Below are 19672 nucleotides of genomic sequence, written 5' to 3'. Positions count from 1 at the left end.
CACCAGTGACTGTACAGTTGACACATTCAGCATTTTTTTTTTTTTTTTTTACCAGAGATTGTTTTGACATTTTGCTCCTACTGTCCCGCACTGCTCACATCCCAGGGGAGGGATTGCAACAACCACAGTGGCGCAAGATGGGCTGTTGGCTTTTATACTCGCAACCATTCTGGCTAAGATGTGCTAACATTATATCTGCCACCACAACAATAAAGTGAAACACCAAAGCTGGAAGCCCAAAAACATTTCAGAGAACTCGTTCCACAAAATGCAACCAAGCAAATCTAAACAAAGAACTGTATGGACACCGTGCAAAGCATAAAACAATAATAGATAAAGGATGATCATATCTGCATAAACAACAGAGGAGAAAATAACAAAGGCAGAAGTTTAAAAAAAATCACTCTTTGCACAAAAGGGGTGGGGCTATGGGGGGCAGCTGTCTTCCCATCAAAAAGCTTTTTCCGTCACACCTGCCCCCCATTTTTGAATCAAATTTTATGGATAAAGATTAATAAATCCTAAAAAATTGCTTTTTTAATCATTTGAAATAGCAGCTAAAAGAATTACTATATGTGTATTTGATTTATTCATTAGAAATGCCCAATCTCTGCCCCCCCTACTCCACTACATCTAAGCTTATTATAGTCCAAAACATATATTAACTGCATCATATTATCCTGTAGCACGAAAAGATCGTTTAGAAGTTTTAGGCGTTTTGAATATTAGTGATGCACAGTAATTAAGCTAAAAATATGATGTGAAAACATAAAAAAATACAGAAATTTTTTTTTTGTAAACTGGTATTCTCTTGTTATTTCATTAATTTGAATTCAGGTAATTTGGAACTGAAAAAAAAAACTTAGTAATTCAAGACTATGAAAATCCAGATCATTCTAATAGGGCCTGATTATCCTTAACAGTGGCTATGATGACATTAATGTAATTTACCTGTAACTTTCTATATATTGAGCAGGATTTAGGTGCCTGTTTTGTGATCAATTGGGCTTTGATCCGTTCATTCTTCTGTAATAGAACAGAAATGATATTTTCCGGATAGATTCGTTTAATTTGCAGCTTTCCAAGTGATTGTGTTCGGCCACCCAAATACTGGGTTATAGACAGTAGTAAGAGTTATAGTATAAATGAAGCAAATTCCAGAATATGCAACAGAAATGTTTTCCCGTGATCCTGCAGAACTATAACATCTTATCAACTTAGACTTTGGTACTAAATGCGCCTGTTCTGCTCAGTAAGGAGCTCAGGCCAGGGTCTTGATGATCTGTAATACTGTGTGCTTCAGGGGGTGTTTAGCTCCATCCCAACATTTACCCATCACCCTCTCTGTGAGCAGGGCGCAGAGGTCACCTCCATATTCAGTCTGGAGGTGGCGTTTAACCCCACCTGCCTCGCTTAAATGGGCGTGCGACGCGCTCTCCCTGCAGCCCTCATTCACATGTCTTTATCAGAGGTCTGCGCCGATAATCCTCTGAAATCCCGGTCAACAGAGGCGGAGCGAGCTGCGCGTTGCAGTTTCCCCCCTCCGTCCGTGTGACAGGGATCTGTTGTGGCGGGCTGCGAGGAGCGCACGGACGGGTTCGGGCGGCGCGATGCGTCTTTTTGGCTTCTTCGCGGGGCAGCTGCCTGCGTGAAACGCTGCGGTCAGGGAGGGAGCCGATGCGCCTCTGGCCATGACCGGATCCAGGAAGCAAAGCTTTCAGGCGGCGCTGGTCTTCTTCTACGCCGTGCAGCTGACTGCAGGTAACCCGCCTCAGTGTGCATCACCATGCCTTCATTCAGAAAAGCCCAGTTGTTAACTTTTATCTGCTCTCTAAAAGCTCTCTGAACAAAATGGGAGTTATCTCACTATTTAGAAGTTATTAATGCTGCCAATGTCACTCAGTTATGCATCAAAAACACCAACAAGTGATAAATAAAGTATTTTTTCATTAAATATCAACTTTGCCAAGGATCAAATCATTAATCCGATCCTCTCCAAGTATAATCATTAAACTAATTGATGTTAAAAATAACCACCTTTTTCTCATTGGAAAACAGAGGCAACAGATTTCCTAAAAGCACATGGAACTGCATGGACTCTGCAAATCTCATTAGAAATATCTGCTATATTTAGAAAGGGAGAGAAGAAAACACTTGTAAATTAGCCATTGAAACTCATTAATGAACAGAACTTTATCAATGTGGCTGCTGATTTGTTTTGAATGGAAAGGAAAAGTTTTTTTTGCTCTCTCCACAGAGTAGAAAAGTTTGGTGGGTTGGCCAAAAAGGAAGCAACAGTTTGGCAGCCTGACTCTGTCTTAAGATATGACACATAAGTGGTAGTTTTTATAATAACAGGTTATTGCTTCATATATGGAATGGAATTACAGTACTGCATTTTGCTACTCTCTTAACAAGTTTTTAGAACACTGTACTTTTGCACGAGTCAAAAAGAGGATTGATCACATATAATATATATAAATATATATAGATTTATTTTTTATTTTTTATTTAACCTAATAGAAATGACACGATTACTCAAAACTGAACATGAAATTTTCTCAATATTTTGTTAGATTACCATGAGCACAAATATACAGATTGACTTAAAATAACAAAGATCATCATCACATTAATCTGATTTAGTAAGCTATTAATGTTTAAATGACAGTGTAAGGACTAAGATGGAATGCAGTTAATGTAAACAACAACACATCTTTGTTGTCAGTGATCTCTGGTTAATGTGCCATTCCTTTTTAAACCAACACACCACTTTATGACACTATTTTGTTGATTCACTGCAAACATTTTATAAGGAGATTTTGGATTGAATTCTTAGATTTGCACTCTGGTATTTTGGTTTACACATAAATTGAGAAATTTGAAAGAGGGGTTGCTTCTAGATAATTACGGTACTCCTTCAACTTTTACACTTTAGTTTTTTTTTGTTTTGGTCAAGATTTTTTACAAATCGTCCTTCCGTCAATGACTAGTTTTGTCAACTGTAAACTTTTAATTTCACTAATTACAAACAGAAACTAAAGAAAGATCAAAACAGAAATAAGGAATTGAAATGACTAGAAGTCCAGATGGGAGGAGGTGATTTCTCAGAAAGAATGTCTTCAGAATTTTGCTAAAGGCAGACGGAGGACTGTCTTGCTGTGGTGGCATCCAGTGGCATGTACCGCTGTTGTGGAACCACAACAGTCTGGATCCAGACTGCTTTGTGGGTAAGGCTGGCAGAACAAGATGTTGATGTGGGAGTGTTAGACTGAATGGTTCAAGAAATCTGTGTGCAGACCTCACATTTACTCTGTAGGACAGCTTTGACAACATGAATGTAATTCAGACAGCCATATGCTGCAGAGTTTAGATAGTCCCCGCCTGATGGATGGCTCTTTAGCTGCTATTGCTGTGTTCCAACACATCTAAAGGGGTTCGTGTGAGGAGACCTGCATGCTGTATTCATCGGGATGGGAAGAAACAGCTTCATAACCAGGTCATCAATAGAAATGAAAAAATGCATTTAAATTAACTTAACTAATAAAAGTTTCAACTATAGCTTGAAAAGGGAAGCATTTTGTTGAGCTGTGATGCAAAATGTAAAAAGAAAGGACATTTGTTTTTTTAAGATTCTTTCTGAATTTGTCATCAAGGTGAAAAGAAGGTTTTAGAATGAATTACACCAAGTTAATGTGGCAGGAAGACATAGACTTTGTATTAAAACATATGGCACAAAATTCAACATTAAAACTTTATTACTCACTTATTAAATGTGCACTAACTGCATGACAAGTCAGGCCTATTTATGGCAAGTTTGATCAATCCTGCATATAGATGTTTTGAAGGTTTTTGATGACTGTCCTGAAACATTGTTAGATTTTCCTTCGTTTCCACAAATATTGGTTTAAAACCGAGTTAAGATGACAATGATCCTGTGATCTTTTTAGATTTCTCATTTGAAAATGATGATTTAAAAAATAAAATAAAAATTGTATTTCTTATCACTTAGATTAATCATTTTAAACAGAAAAGTGTTTAGTACCAGTGTCAAAACACAGAAAACAAACAAAGCAAAACTAAAAAAAGTATGCATGTTTTCCTTTAATATTACATAAGCCGTGAAACCACCAAATCCATCCTATTTGATTTAAGAAAATACATCTTTTAGTTTGAATAAAAACAAGAAAACCTCAAGATTGTTAACGCTGTAAAAGTGTGACTCATTTTCCAGTGGAGCATCTCCTCTGTGATATCAGTGATCCACCCTCTTTTAAGGCATATCATGTTTTCTTTATTAAAAAAAACCCACTGACAACAATACATAATAACACAATATTGAGGCATAACTATTTTTTTTCTCAGTCACTTCCATGTGGAAAGCATCAGCTGTCTGTACAGACAGTGTTTGTGTGCCCATTCAGTTTTAAAGCAACTCCAGTATAAGTAAAAACGGACCCAGTGTGTGTTATACTAAAGAAACAAAATTTAAATAAATTATAGGATTATCATAAAATGACTTAAAGAGCATCATAATTTTGTTTGCTAGAATCAAGATATACACAAAAATGTCTCTTTGGAGTAAAAACATGAAGGTGTAATTGTAATCATTTTTTAAAGTATAATATATTCAAAATATTTTCATATTACCGTATTTTCCGGACTATAAGTCGCACCGGAGTATAAGTCGCACCAGCCCAAAAATGCATTATAAAGTAGAAAAAAACACAGATAAGTCGCACTGGACTATAAGTCGCATTTTAACTTTCATAACCTTATATGACACAATCATAGCAGACTGTTTATCTAATAATTTCACAGTAATTTTTTCTCAAAGTTCTTTATTTATTCCTTTCATGAAGCATCATTGGCCAACTAATACTCTGTTTTCATCCTGTTTTTGTAGAAACAGTTGTCATTTTTATTGCATTTCTGAATCTATGAAATCATTGGAAAATGGAATATTATGTTGTTAGCCTTCAAGATCTTACTGTAAAAAAGTTTGCTGATTCTCTGAGTCACTTAACATCCTCTTAACACTTAACATACCTCATACATCAAATTGACCCAGGAACATCATCTCTGTTCTTCACAAATGAACATAACAGGAGGGTTAACAATGTATTTATTTCAATTTATTTCTAATATAAGTCGCTGCGGAGTATAAGTCGCACCCCTTGCCAAACTATGAAAAAAAGGGCGACTTATAGTCCGGAAAATACGGTAGTCTGCCTTAAGGTGTTCATATAGAAGTAATGTAAGAGTGGCTTGTACCAATTTGTAGTTGGTAAAGTAAAACAAGATTTCCAGAAAGCATCAGGTCAAGTAAAGATTATGAAAAATATCCAGAGGCTAAAATTTGCTATTTTTTTCCACTAATATTGAGACTTATCATTGCTTGTAAGTCAATTTCAAATCCAGCCAAATCCATTTTCTTAACAGGCTGTATCTCTTTCAGGATGGCAGGGTTGCTGGAGCCTGTCTTAGTTTTAGTCACGACTGATTAAGCCCCATCCTTAACAGCACTTTTTATAGTTATTTGATGTTGTGTAAATATCCCTGCTCACTGCAGCCTGAAGGTTCAAATCCTTGTCAATCAGATGATAAAATTTTTGCATTAATCTGGAAAAACAATTAAGTATTTTTTCACGTTTATTTTATATTTAAATGTATTTATCAGGAGCAGATGCACACAATATCAATTTGCTACTTTTTTAATAATTATAATAATACTATTTGTATTTTTTATTATGTATTCTTGCTGTCTTTATTTTAAGTAATTTGTTCCTTCTCAATAATAAACCCAGCACATTCCACTTTTAGGCTGTGTCCACGGTTACCAAGACAACTGTGGTGCTATTTTTTTAAGACGTGTTTTTGTATTTAGAGAGACCTTGGAAAAAGCAATTTCGACTACAATCTTTTTTGTCGGAAACTTCTAAAAAAATGTTTTCTACTTTTCGATCGATTCCTTTAATCTACTGCTCTGATGGTTTCTATGGTTTTATTTGCTAAAATGCTAAAACTCCCGAAAGGGCAGAGCAGATTTCAAACATAATGAGCTTATTTAGAAAAACATTTTTAACTCTGTAATCTGTCCGGTGGAATTTATATGCAGATTATGAGAATGCTTTGTTTTGGTTTCATTTCTACTTCAGAAGCAGGTGGGTTTTTTGTTATCAGACCCGGTTAATGTCTAAAATCACAAAATTATTGTCAGTTTTTTTTTCTTTTGTGGTGCAGCCCAGCTTGTCAATCAGACAGCAGCTTATCAAATAAAGGATGACAGCTCAGAGTAGAACACAAGATTATGTGGGTGTTAAACTAAGAGGTATTACTCTTGTTCCTCCACTTCCAGCCATTTAAGAGCACGAACCAGCTTATGTAACACCAGCATCCTGCATCGACAGAGTTTAAGAATATTGGCCTGTTTGGTCTGGGACTGAAACTGTTTCACCCCAAGTCCTTTTCTCTGCATAATTATGGTGTGGGAGACGAAAAGGGATTTCACCATCCTCAGTTGTGCCTTTCAGGTCTGAAGTGTGTGTGCCTGCTCTGTGCCAACCACACCTGCGAGACGGCTGCAGACGGGGCCTGCTGGAACTCCGTCATGTTGATCGACGGGAAGGAGGAGACGGTCAAATCCTGCCTGTCGCCCTCCGAGATGAAGGGCCAGGTGTTCTGCTACAGTTCCAGAAATGTCTCCAAGAGGAACTGTTGCTTCACCGACTTCTGCAACAACGAGACTCTACACATTTACCCAGGTATACCTGCGTTTATGCATTTACTGCATAAAACACCTTTTCCCGGTTTTCTGAACACTTACAGAACTTGAATGTGGCAGTGCAAAGCAGTTCTCAGTGTTGTTCTGTCAACAGAAACACCAATCCAATCTGTGAGGGATTTCCCATTCATTCTGGTCCCGGCTAGACGAGGCGGACGCTGATCCGCCTAGATCCTGTGACATAACAAATCTGGCAGAGGTTATGGAAGGGCCCTCCCCTGATTTATAAATAAATTCCTCATCAGGCATGTAGCGCTTAAAGCCTCTCATGGCCCTTTCGGTGGGTAAAAGCAGATGGGCAGGGGTGAGTTTCTCACACATCTGGATATTGGTGGAAACACTGAGAGGTCACAGCCAGGCTTGGCATTCTGGGTAATGCCGTGTTTTTGCATTTCCTGTTAAACTGAAATGCTCTAATGAATAGCTGCATAAAAAATGATAAAAAATATTAATATTTTCTTTAAAAACTTTATAACTTGTACTTTATACACTATAAAGATTCACATCTCTTATCTTTTTTTTTAAAAGAAAAAGTAAATTTATTTCTTGTTATTAGATGCAAATAAGCAGGAAAAAGTAATACAATGTTTTTGTTGTTTTTTTTTTTTTACAGGTTTATTGAACTTTTCATTTGATGAACAGAACAGTTCGCTCAGGGGCCAGAAAAAAATCCCCTGATTCTAACTTCAAGAAAAGAAAGTGTAAACATGTCACACAAGTAAGCGGCATTTTGAAGAAGATAAAAAAAAACAAACACCTCAATCCATTTTTACAAATATCAAACTATCAGTTTAAACAGGAAAATAATCTGGACAGAACAAGTGGAGCATCTCGGCTCTTATCAGGTATTGGATTGTACTGCGCTGTGAGGATAAGATCAAACGGAAGGCACAGATGTATAGATGGAGCATGTTTTCCTGTCACCACTTAACCGCTGGTCCGGAGCATTCAGATATTTGGAACGGTAGCTTTATGGAAGCGGTACAAAACCTATGATTATATGGTTGGAAGACCACTAACTGTTAATATGGGAGGAATTTGAAGAGGTTGACCCTGCAGTTTGTAGTTTTATATTTATCATTAGACAAGAAAGAGCATTTAAATTTATCTGAAGCTCACACTGATCATCTTTTGATCTTTTCTAAAAGTGTTGCCAATATTTTATTTATGATATTGTCGTTATTAGAAAGAGAACTAAACTTTTTTTTAGGACATAGGACGTATTGCAGAGCAGCAGTACCTAGTTAAAAAGCCACCTCTAAGTTGGGAGCAAGACTGTTAGCGCAGAGTAAACCCGCCCCCATTTCCCGTCATCTATCTGTTTGCAAGCTCTACCGCTACCTTACAGCCCCTCTCACACCCCCAATCTAAAATTACTGGTGCAACAAAAATAGGGAGCAATATTGGAGCTATCCAGCCGTACAGTTTTGAGCCAGATTCCAGCTCGGATGCGAAAAAAAAAAACGTAAATGGATCTACAAGTAGATGCATAGGAATAGAGCGGAGCAGGGAGCTTGTGGCCCGCCCAGTGTATTTTCCACATCACAAATACAATCTTTCTCAAACAGTGTTTTCACATCTGCTCCTGATTCTCAACAATTTGAATAAAGAAACTCTCAGAAATGCAATTTTAATCTTAATTTACTTTATATATGTCCTCCATTATGAGAGAAATGCAACAAGAACATGTTAAAAAACACCAAAAACTGTTTTTTGATTGAGTCTGTAAAACAACCACTATCAAAAATTCAACTGGATAATGCCCAACAATTGCCAGAATGCCAGAGTCTACGGCTTCAGAGAGCATTGCAAATATTCAAGTTATGACATTACAATAAAAAATGACTGATCAGAGATCAATGATTAGAACTGGTTGAAGTTTGGTGTCACTACACCCCTCCACCGCTATCAAGGCATCTTCCAGTTAAGGTATTCACTATTAACTCCTATGTTTACCAAGCAAACACAAATCTGTCAAACAGCTAAAGCTTAGAGGCAGTCGGATCAGGACACATCCTGTGAGCCAATGCTTCATGCATACTTCATGAAGTGCAATGGCCCAGTCAAAGTGCAGAGACCAGTCTGATTGAAATATCCAAAGGGACCCTGTGAGACATGTTCACGGATACATTTAGGTGAAATAAAGCAACTTGGTAACTAAGATGTTGGGGGATGATAATGGCACACGGAGGAGGATTACATTTTTCATTACAAGTCATATACTTTAAGAGGTACAGTATATGATCTTTAATGAGCTACAAATTGACTATGTAGGTAAACAAGTCACAGGTGACAAGAAACCAAATGAAAGGTACCAGGTAATGAGCTTAAATTCTTGCCAGTGATTTAGTATATTTTGGATCAGAGATGTGCTTTGGTCTGTTATGAACTCCATTGGCGGAATGTGCTTTATGGAAGCAAGGACAGCAAAGAGGGGGGTGGGGGGGTGGACGCACTCGCAGGTTTTTTTGGTGCAGGTCTGAAATCATTGTTAATGATTGAACGCCTAACAACCCACGCTGAGCGCTGAGAATCTGCACGATGCTGATGTGGATACTCAGTCACCCAGAAGTAACCCAAAGAGTAAATAATCACACTTTCCCTGAAACGAAAGCTCAATTAGTAGCAGTTTCCCTTCTATGGTTGGCTCTTAAAAACTAGGGTGGAAGGTGCTGAAGCTTTCACAGACCACTGTGGCCCACCCATCCTGAGTGTCGCTCAGGCATTTGTCCGGTGTGGATGTCATGTTTTTGGTCACATGATTCAAGATGTCGATGCTTGTGAAACTGCCTGGGGAGGAGGGTCCAGAGCTGCTTTTGCACAGCTGTTGCTTCATATCTGTTCATGTGTTTCTTGACGTGATTTTGTGGGACAGAGTTCAATGTTGGTTCTCAAATGGTCCGTTTAGACGGGTGAACAGATGGTGAGAGAAAAACTCGATGTTTGTCTGAGTGTGTGGAGCTGGCTAGTCGGCATTGTTCATCACACTGTGAAGAAATGGCATCTCTCTGGTGTTATACTTTCCATTTTTTAGCTTTAAAATTGGCACCATATTGTCTTAGAGAAATTCTGGGTTTAGGATAGTAACATTTTGCTCTACATGGGAACACTGACCAATAAGCAGTTAGACTTAAAACCTTCAGTCTGTGCCGAACATTATCTTAAAGAGGAATTGGCAGACCTAATCCACTTCCTATGCTCTTTACTGATGTAAAATATAGTACAATGCTAAAGTATTAAGTCTTAAAAACACAAAACATAAAGAAGATATAAAAATCTTTGAGGTTTAATCAACTGGTGTTTGAAAACTTAAATTTATTGTTTTTTTAACCTTCCAATTACAAAAATACACATCACAACTTGATATATTTAACCCAATAAATCAGACAACAAACATCATGCATATAAAATTATAAGATTGGTTGAACTACCTAAGTACATCTTATCATAATCAAAGAAGTTACTAAATATGAATAATTCACTTTGGCCTGACATGAGCCATGATCAACATCAAGCCAGATTTCTATGTCGGCTTTTATTTATACTTTGAGTTTTATTTATGTGTCATTTTAGGTCTCGTTTTGTTGGGTGTGAGGCCTCTAGAGGATTGAAGGCATTCTGTGTGTTTTAGAATTTTAATTTTTTTAAATTTTAAACCTGTAAAGCACTTCGCGTTTCTGCTGTATGAAAAGTGCTTTATAAAAAATGTTTGAATTTGAATTTAAATCGTCTGAGAGATTTCAGCTTTATTGCAATCCTGATTTGGATAAAGCTGATGCTTGAAATGTGTTTTAAGACTTTGTACATTTAATTTTATATACCGGGTATATCAACGTTTTACCTTACAACAAGAAAAACTCTGACTTGTTTTAGACGGCATTGGACGCATGTGTCTGAAGTGCAGCAGATGGTGTACGTTGCTGTTGTGTGTCGATGCGTGGATGAGGGCCTGACCCTGAGGCTGTACGGTGATCGTCAATGAGGCCAGTACAATCAATCTGTTCCATTGCTCTGCTAAATATCAGCATGTGAGCACATCCTGACCGGGCGACAGGAGAGCAAAACCTTGTTTTGCACCATATCTGCTGAGCTCCACTTGTAGCTCCAACTGGCAGGATCTGTATGTAGGTAAAAGGCTAAAGATGTCTTAGGAAACTGTGGTTGAGTTCATAAAGTGCTGCCGTCTGCAAATGTTGCATGTTTGAGGATCTGTGGTGAGGATATTTCGCAGTTTGGGGATTAGAGATGACTCAAAGACTAAAGGCTGTTATCTCTGACTTTGCCAAGTAATGTAAAGTGTAAAAAAAAGCACCTGATGGAAGCAGTGATGCAATTATTTGACTTCATAGGCAAAGCAACGTTATGTCTTCAAACTTATGCATGCAGTATTGCATTGTTCACTGGGATTTGCTACCCTAGCATGTCAGTAAAACTTGGGTTTTCTATGTGCCTTCTTGTTTCTCTATTTTTGTTTGGGTCCAGGTTCTCTCCTGTCCACCCACAGACAGAATGAAGGTCAGAGAGAGGCATCAGATTACTTTAGGTTGCCAGAATCGCAATTTCACTGCAAGGTCCCACATTGCACCTGCTCTGTATCAGCAATGTCACCTTTATGAATGAAGTTATTTTCTTCTTTTTTTTTTTCTCTAGAGCAAAATATTAGAGACACTAAATGAATCTTGTCATGTCAACAAAAAGAAAAGAGAAGATTTTTGTTTGAAGTTGCAAAATAATTGTGTTCCTCCTTAAACTGGGAAAGCATTAAAGTAGCTATGTTTCCTTTTTGATTGTATTCCCTTATTTTGGTTTATACATTCAAAGAGCTTGAGAGCACTTTTAACCATTTACTCATTAACAATATTGACTGCTTAATTCAATTTAAATGACTAATTTTGCAGCTCTGTTGCCAAGACAACCATGAGCCACCAGAGGGAGCTAAAGTTAAAGGCAGCAGAGAAACCACTCCAAATCCTCTTTACTCTATTCTTTGTCTTAAAACTGAATGTGCAAATCAGTAAACCATAACCTGCTGAGTTTATTTACGTTATTTTGATCTGTTTGCTTTAGAGAGGCCTTCGGAAGAGCCTGGCTGGAGCCGGTTGCAACTCACAGTGGTGATCCTGGTGCCCTGCTGTCTGCTGTGTGTGGGGATCCTGCTCGGCGTGTGTGCTGTCCAGGGCCACCGTTGTGCCTACAGTCGAACCCACAAGCAAGACCCAGAAGAGCCTCTGGATGACCAGATGTTGATGTCTCCTGATAAATGTCTTAAAGATCTGATTTATGACATGAGCACTTCCGGCTCAGGATCAGGTGAGAGAAAGTCCAGCAGCTTCTGTGGAAAAGTTGTATACATTTTTTGAGACGAAAACATTGTTCTCATTTGTTCATTCTATAAACTGTTTGCCTTGCAGGGCTTCCTCTCCTGGTCCAGAGAACCATAGCTCGAACCATTGTCCTACAGGAGACCATTGGAAAAGGGCGATACGGTGAGGTGTGGCGGGGGAAGTGGCGTGGAGAGGATGTAGCGGTAAAGATCTTCTCCTCCAGGGACGAGAGGTCGTGGTTCCGGGAGGCGGAGATTTACCAGACTATCATGCTTAGGCATGAGAACATCCTGGGATTCATTGCTGCTGATAATAAAGGTTTGAAAGCCAGAAATTCTGGAAATCAAATCTACCGGTAAATCTGATTCCTATGATGAACATGTCAGTTTTTCTAACCCTGTGCTTGTTGATCTGTTTTCCCAAGATAACGGCTCCTGGACGCAGCTCTGGTTGGTTTCAGAGTACCACGAGCATGGCTCCCTTTATGACTACCTGAACAGGTACACCGTCTCAGTGGAAGGCATGGTTGTTCTGGCCTTGTCTGTAGCAAGTGGGCTGGCACACCTCCACATGGAAATTATTGGCACACAAGGTAAGGTTGTTCCTTACTGTCTAAATGCAAAATGTGGTGAGAAGAAATGTTAATTAGAGACAAACACGTTTTTCTTTTTTTTTCTTTTCTTTTCTTTTAACTTGTCCTGTCCAACAGCTGGGCAGGCAAATGAGAGCTGAGGGCCTCTTGTGTTGGACATATTTTACTTTAACAATAGGGGGTTATTAATCTTCAGACAAACCAAAGGTATGTCTGAATAAACCCCTTTTTTGTTTAGGTAAACATTGAAGTCCCATTTCCGATCATCTTTTGATCTAATGTAAAAGTGCTTTATTCATTTTCTACAACATCGTTTTTGCAGAGGGGCAGGATTTCCTTAGAAATTCGCCTCTTGAGTTGTGGGCGGGCCTGTCACACATAACAGCTATTTGTTTACACACTCTCCTTACAGCCCCTCACACCCTCAACCTAACATTACCAGTGCTACGAAAATGGTGAGCAATATTGGAGCTATCCAGCTGTACAGTTTGAGTCAGATTTCAGCTCAGATGGGGAAAACAAAGACGTACATGGATCTTTTCGTTTGCAAGTGGATGCATCAGAATGGAGCAGAGCAGGGAGCTTGTGGCCCACACAGTGTATTTTCTACGTCACAAATAAGCTGTTTTTTAAACTGCGTTTGTTCGTCAGCTCTTGATTTTCAATGATTTGAATAAAGAAATACTCAGAAATGCACTTTTCAAGCTTACCGTAATTTTCTTTCTATATGTCCTCCATCCTCATCATCCAACTTGGAAAATTGTTTTTCTTTTCAACCCTGCAAAGTCAAAAAAGGCGTTTCACAGACCAGGTTTTTCTTTTTTCTTCTACTCTTTTGAATTTAGGGAAGCCTGCAATTGCTCACAGAGACCTAAAGTCTAAAAATGTCCTTGTGAGGAAGAATGGGACAGCAGTCATCGCAGATTTGGGTTTGGCTGTGAAACACGACTCCAACACAAACACCATCGACATACCGTCCAACCACAGAGTGGGAACCAAGAGGTGAGAGCGCACAATTAACATCCGCAAAACAGGCATGGCAGATATCAGAAAGGAAACGTTTGTAACGTTTGTACAAAGAGATAAATTTTGAGGAACATGTGGTTCAGTGTTAGAGGCTAAGTCTGGAGAAGTTGTTGATGAAAGGATGGTGGAGATGCAGAAACTATAAACAAAATTTAAGGTTTCAGATAGTAAAGAAGATAAAAATGTTGTATTTTGCTCTTAAAAAACGTACAGACTAACAACTGATTTGGGTTGTTAATGAACTCTCAGGTCAACAGAAACCTTTACTGATTTCTTCTAGTCGGTTTAAACAACTACAGGTTTCCCATTAAATATGTATTGGTGTAAGAAAAAAAAATGGAAGTTAAATATATCTGAGCTTTGAACATCAAACACAAAATGGATTAAGCAAATTTCCCAAGCAGCACGGGGCTTTTATGCCATTAAGCTTTAATCATTTTGTTCTCTGCAGGTACATGGCGCCAGAGATCCTGGACGAGTCAATCAATATGAACACATTTGAGTCATTCAAGCGAGCGGATATCTATTCGTTGGGCCTGGTGTTTTGGGAACTGGCCAGAAGATGCTCCGTGAGAGGTATCTTGCATATATGCACAGTTGCTTGTTTTTAATCGGTCTTAACAGCACATACGCAGCTCCTGTGGTGAATTTAGAGTCCTTCCTCCTGCTTGTCCTCTCTCCACCCCACTCATGCCAATTTGTGGTGATTAATATGTTTGCCGGTGCTACAGTGCACTTCATCCTTCCAAATTGAACTGTTAAGTAAGAGCATGATAATAAACAATATTAATGCCCTTCTCCCAGGACTTCATGAAGACTTCCAGCTGCCTTATTATGACATGGTGCCTTCAGATCCGTCCATTGAGGACATGAGGAAAGTGGTGTGTGACCAGAAACTCAGACCAAACATTCCCAACCAGTGGCAGAGCTGTGAGGTGAGACTAAAAAAAATAAAAAACAAAACAAGACCTGGTTGCAAATTATAAAACATCTAAATATTTCTTTGTGTGGATGCAATAAAAAGATTTTTTATGGACTCATTTGTGACAAAGTATCACACCTCAAACACCTAAAAAAGGATCAAAACAGTCTATCCTATGTTTTAATTCGGTTTTAGGCTATATATTCTATTCTATTTATGTATCTACAATGTTTTAATTTGGTAGGTTTCTGTGTTTTGTTCTCCATGTGTACAGCACTTTGGGTCTCCTTGGCTGGTGGTGGAAAGTGCTTTATAAATAAATAAATGATGATGATGAATAATTTAGGACATGTAGAAATGAACATTGTTGTTTTGACTAAAGAATGTCCAGTGAAGAAGAATGACTGAAAATGTGTTTAGAAAACAGAATGGAGTGAAAACATTGCAGACTTTTGCAAAAAGAACAAAGGTTATGAATGAACAATTTTTAATAGACCAAAACATGTAGGGCGGGTGATGCAGAGTGCATCTTTCTGCAGCTGCTTCAGAGCCAATGAGTATGATAATCTGAAAACTGACCATGTCAGCCATTTATGTTTTTATTCTGTTTTAAGAATATTATTATTATTTGCTGTCACTTTCTTTATCAATCACTTTATTTATATAGCACTTTTCCAAATTTACGATGTTTTCCACTTGAAGCGCTAATCCGATGCTGTTATAATTTTGATATACTCTGAACATCGACAATAAAGAATTATTTTATTGAAAACGTTAAAAAGATGTGTTTAAAGTTAGGACTTCAAATTTAGAAAGACTTTCAGAAAACTACTGGTAGGTAAAAAAAAAAAGTCAAACTGTGTTTAAAACAAGTGATGGGCCCTGGAGCATCTGGAGCATGTTTAGTCTAAATAAAATAAAAAGTACAACGCGCCTTCAGCTGAAATATACTTTTTGGAGAAGCTACGCTTTGCTCCAAAGTTTTAGCAGCTTTTTTGTGTCTGCTTTGGAGTCTGTCAATATTTTTTTTTATCTGAAACATGCAGTCTACCTTAAAAGGAATGTTGTCCTAGAGTACAGAGTAATTTACAATCAATCAAAGTTTGATCGACAATTTTTCACTGCCTCACTGCCTTTTGCCAGCGGCGGGTTTTAGGTAAAACTTTTGTTTTACTCTTTGCATTTGGTAAGATACCTGCCCACAGTAGAACACAGCCTCTCACCTGAGCACAGGTACTTGCTCACCTTTGCCTAAACAGGATATTTGTACACGCCTTGGAGGGACACATGCTTTACATGTTTGCTTGTGTGCGTGTATGTGTGTGTGTGTGAGTTGATCTGGATTTGTATTGTGTAAGTGTATGTGTATGTATGTGTGTAAATGTTTTTGCAGCCAATGGGTATGCTTAACGTTTGAGGGTGTGGATGAGTGTGTCTGTGGACGGGTGCAGCCCTTGTGGCAAACATCTACATGCAAAAGTTGTAATGATAAACCTCGTGTAACTTTTTGCCTCTTTAGTTTGTAATCCTGCCCCCTCCTATGTATTTCTTTAAAGTCGCGCTTCAATCTGAATGGTAAAAGCGTTCCAAGTGGTCTTTTGATTATGGTTATGCCATTTTTAGCCAAACATTATTTCTGCAGAGCAGCAGCTGGTCATGAGAAACTCACTTCTGAGTTGTGGGCGGGACTATTGGCACAGAACAGCCCCACCCCCTTCCTGTCACCCATAACTGAGCTCTCTGTTTACGCACTCTCCCACTAGCTTACAGCCTCTCACACCTAACAGATCAACAAAAATGGCGAGCAAGCCAGCTTGGATGAGAAAAACAAAGACGTCCATGGATCTAGTTGTTTACAAGCACATGCATCAGAATGGAGCGGAGCAGGGAGACTTTGGCCCGCCACAAAAAAGCTCTATTTCCAACAGCCTTTTTTTTTTTTGTCATCTCCTGATTCACAATGATTTGAATAAAGAAATACTCAGAAATTCAATTTAATGCTAATTATCTTTCTATGTGCTCGCTGTCATCAGAAAAATACTGCAAGAACATTTGAAAAACACCATAAACACGATTTTCATTGGATTGGGTCTTTAATTATCATCCAGTCACTTTACTCCCTTTTTTCAATTTTGTATATTTATGTATTTTAACTTTTTTTTTTTAGTTGTGCTATTAATCTTGTCCTCTTCTGCAAGGCTCTGCGAGTGATGGGCAAACTGATGCGAGAATGTTGGTATGCCAACTCTTCTGCTCGACTGACTGCTCTGCGAGTGAAGAAAACCGTGTCTCAGCTGTGTGCTATCAAGGACATCAAAGACTAGGTGGGCTTGTGGCTCTGCAGATCGGCCGTCATGCAGGGGGGGCCACTGCTGCAGACAGGGACATAAGAGCCTGAGGCGGCCCTCTTCTGGACACACGCCTCAGTGCGCTTCTTCGAGCTGCTGTTGGTGCCAAAGCCTTCAGGAAGGTGCGCTTTTGTACGTGGACACCAGCTTAACCGACATTACAACCAAACACCTGAAGCTTCAGTAGGAAGAGCCATGCGACGTAAGTCATGTTAAATGTGACCGCCATGCTACCTCAGTATTTGAAGTGCCCACTTGACGTTGCACATGTATTGTGTTTTTGTGCCATACACTGTAGCAAATGCAGTACTGCTAAAAAAAACAACAAAAAATAGATTTACGGGACAAATACTATGAAATATGACAAGTACAAAGCAGAATTTTCCAAATACTCTAAAGAAATTTTGCACACTTTTCTGTAAACTTGTAATTTCTTGTGAGCTTTATGAAAGGGAATATAGTCCAGTTGCAGCTGAAATGTTTGTTTGGGTCTTTTAAAAAAATCAAAAATACCCAAATGATTTAGATTAGATTATGAGTAGAATCCCAAGCTTTCAGATAAGGAAGAGTTGTTTTTTTTAAACTGGTGCCACAAACATTTACTGTGGATGATCTGTAAATGGTCAGAATAAAAAGCTTTGATTTACATAATATGGCTGACCTTTTCTCCAGCATCTTTAACTTTAGGATTTCACATCTATTGACTTGTTAATATTTACATATATTTATGTATTTCATTTTCAGAGTCTAATACAGCTGTTGCTGTTTTATTTTCTTAATATAAACTTAAGTGAAGCTATAAATCCAAATATTTTGCTCATTTATGAACTGCTAGGATAGTTAGCTGTTATATTGACAGATGGAATTTAAAATAATTGCTTCATAACAAACTGTCTATTAGGTTCACGTAGGCTCATGAACTTCCCTTTTTTTATTTTAAAAGCAGATATTTACATTTAATTAGAAGAAGATGAAGGAAAGAACATTTTAAAAAGCCCAACCTGGAAGAAATGATTGCACTAAAGGATGTTGGGACAACAAAATACATAAATACAGGTTATAAGGAGTGGGTGCACAGTTGGATTATTAATGCGTCTGTCTGCTGTGGCAGATAAAAGCCTTTATGTAACAGGCTCAGGGAAGGTGCAAAAGAGTAAATCTGCACACCCACTGTGCTTGTATGAACCAGTGAAGGTTCAGGAGTGATGGGGTGTGCATCTGTCAGCTTGTACTCCATATCAATTTAGCTGATTTATCATTGAAATGTTTGTGAAAATGAATCCACATACATTTGTAGCCTTAAATCCTCTTTTTTTGCAGTTACGCACTTTCATTAAACTGCCAGATATCAGTGTTTGACATGTTACATCAGTAAAAGCGTTGTAAATAGTTTCCTCTGCAAAGCAAGTCATGTTCTTTGGCCTGTTTTCTTTTTTTGCAAATATCAGCTCCTGTGCAAGTCTCCATGTGTTTTTCTCTCTGCATTAGTTCTGTGAAGTAACAGTGTTGGATTGTTACACCCCTTAAAAGTTAAAAGGAACAAATGAAACACCCCAACAACTCAAAAACTCTCACAAACAAACCCAGGCTGACAATAAGATGGGAATCTATTTACAGGAAACTCAAAACTACAATAAAACAACTAAAATAAATAATGCACTAAAATCCCCTCTTGTCTTAGTTGTTGATTTTAGGCTATATCTATGGTGTCATAATCATTAACAATAATTTAAAGGAGTTCTCCTTCAGTCCTTCTCTTACAAGTGGCTTTATTACATAGGAAAAAAGATGACAGCTTTTGGAATAGAACCTGCTTCTGATTTTCTCAACCCTCATTAAAATATGTGTATCTTTAATTGTATTGTGTTGTTCACACGTGGGTTTTGTGCCACTGCAGTGTATCTTTTTCCTGCACTATTTATTCTGTTCAAAATTGTGATATCTATGTGGAAATAAACACAGTTTTTCATAATCGACCTTTTCTTTTAGTGGAGTTTTTTTTTTTTTTAACTCAGCCAAGTATCACAGTGAAAGCAACAGTTGTGCAGAACAGTGAAAAATGGAAGCACATATGGTTAGGTTTCCCGGAACAACTTATCTAAAACACAACACTTTCATCTTCTCATTTTCTTTCTCTTATTCATTTGAACTGATGTGAGTCATCTGGGCTTTCTGTTGTGCTTCTCTTCTGGTGTTTGCCGTTAGTGTCCGTTAGGCAGAGGAAATAAAGCTGTAACCCCGAAGACATCAGCACTACATGGATGAGTCAACATCTTAAGATTGTGAAGCTGTAGCAGATTTTGCTGTGATGCCTGTCACATAAGCAAAGGTCAAAAGATGTTTTAGGTCATGGCTTAAGGGGACACATAAGAAATGGCCAGCAAAGATAGATATAATTGAGTTTTGTCCCACTTTGAAACACTCCTAAAACACTTGGGTTATTTCTTCAATCCCATTGTTGAGTTGTTCATGTTTTTTAGTTACTTTTTGGAACAATACACATTTTTGGGTTATAGTGGTTTCATTTTAACCCAATTTTTCCTGAGTTAAAATTACCCATAAAAAGGTTCATCCCCCTTTAACCTTGGATTTGAGTTAAAAATGACCCAACTTGGGGTCTTTAGCTATGGAGATTTTAATGTGATGTATATGTTATTACTGCACCTGCAAAAGGAA

General features: G+C 38.1%; 1 protein-coding gene across 1 annotated transcript; it reads left to right on the top strand.

Annotated features, from left to right (window-relative positions):
* The first annotated feature begins 1438 nt into the window (after positions 1-1438).
* acvr1c (activin A receptor type 1C) lies at positions 1439-18972 on the top strand. Its single transcript, XM_011489716.3, has 9 exons — positions 1439-1761; positions 6534-6764; positions 11852-12094; positions 12196-12426; positions 12533-12700; positions 13546-13702; positions 14178-14302; positions 14531-14661; positions 16847-18972. Exons 1-9 carry the CDS (start codon positions 1692-1694, stop codon positions 16970-16972), a joined length of 1482 nt encoding a protein of 493 aa, XP_011488018.1. The 5' UTR covers positions 1439-1691; the 3' UTR covers positions 16973-18972.
* Positions 18973-19672: the final 700 nt, after the last annotated feature.

This window comes from Oryzias latipes, chromosome 21 (assembly GCF_002234675.1).
Source record: "Oryzias latipes chromosome 21, ASM223467v1".
Classification (NCBI taxonomy): domain Eukaryota; kingdom Metazoa; phylum Chordata; class Actinopteri; order Beloniformes; family Adrianichthyidae; genus Oryzias; species Oryzias latipes.
This window is presented reverse-complemented; position numbering and strand designations above follow the sequence as displayed.

Coding starts and splice junctions, on each gene's coding strand:
- acvr1c (XM_011489716.3), top strand. CDS start 1,692: ATGACCGGATCCAGGAAGCAAAGCTTTCAGGCGGCGCTGGTCTTCTTC. Junction 12,095..12,195: donor CACTTCCGGCTCAGGATCAG/GTGAGAGAAAGT, acceptor TTTGCCTTGCAG/GGCTTCCTCTCCTGGTCCAG. Junction 14,303..14,530: donor CAGAAGATGCTCCGTGAGAG/GTATCTTGCATA, acceptor CCCTTCTCCCAG/GACTTCATGAAGACTTCCAG.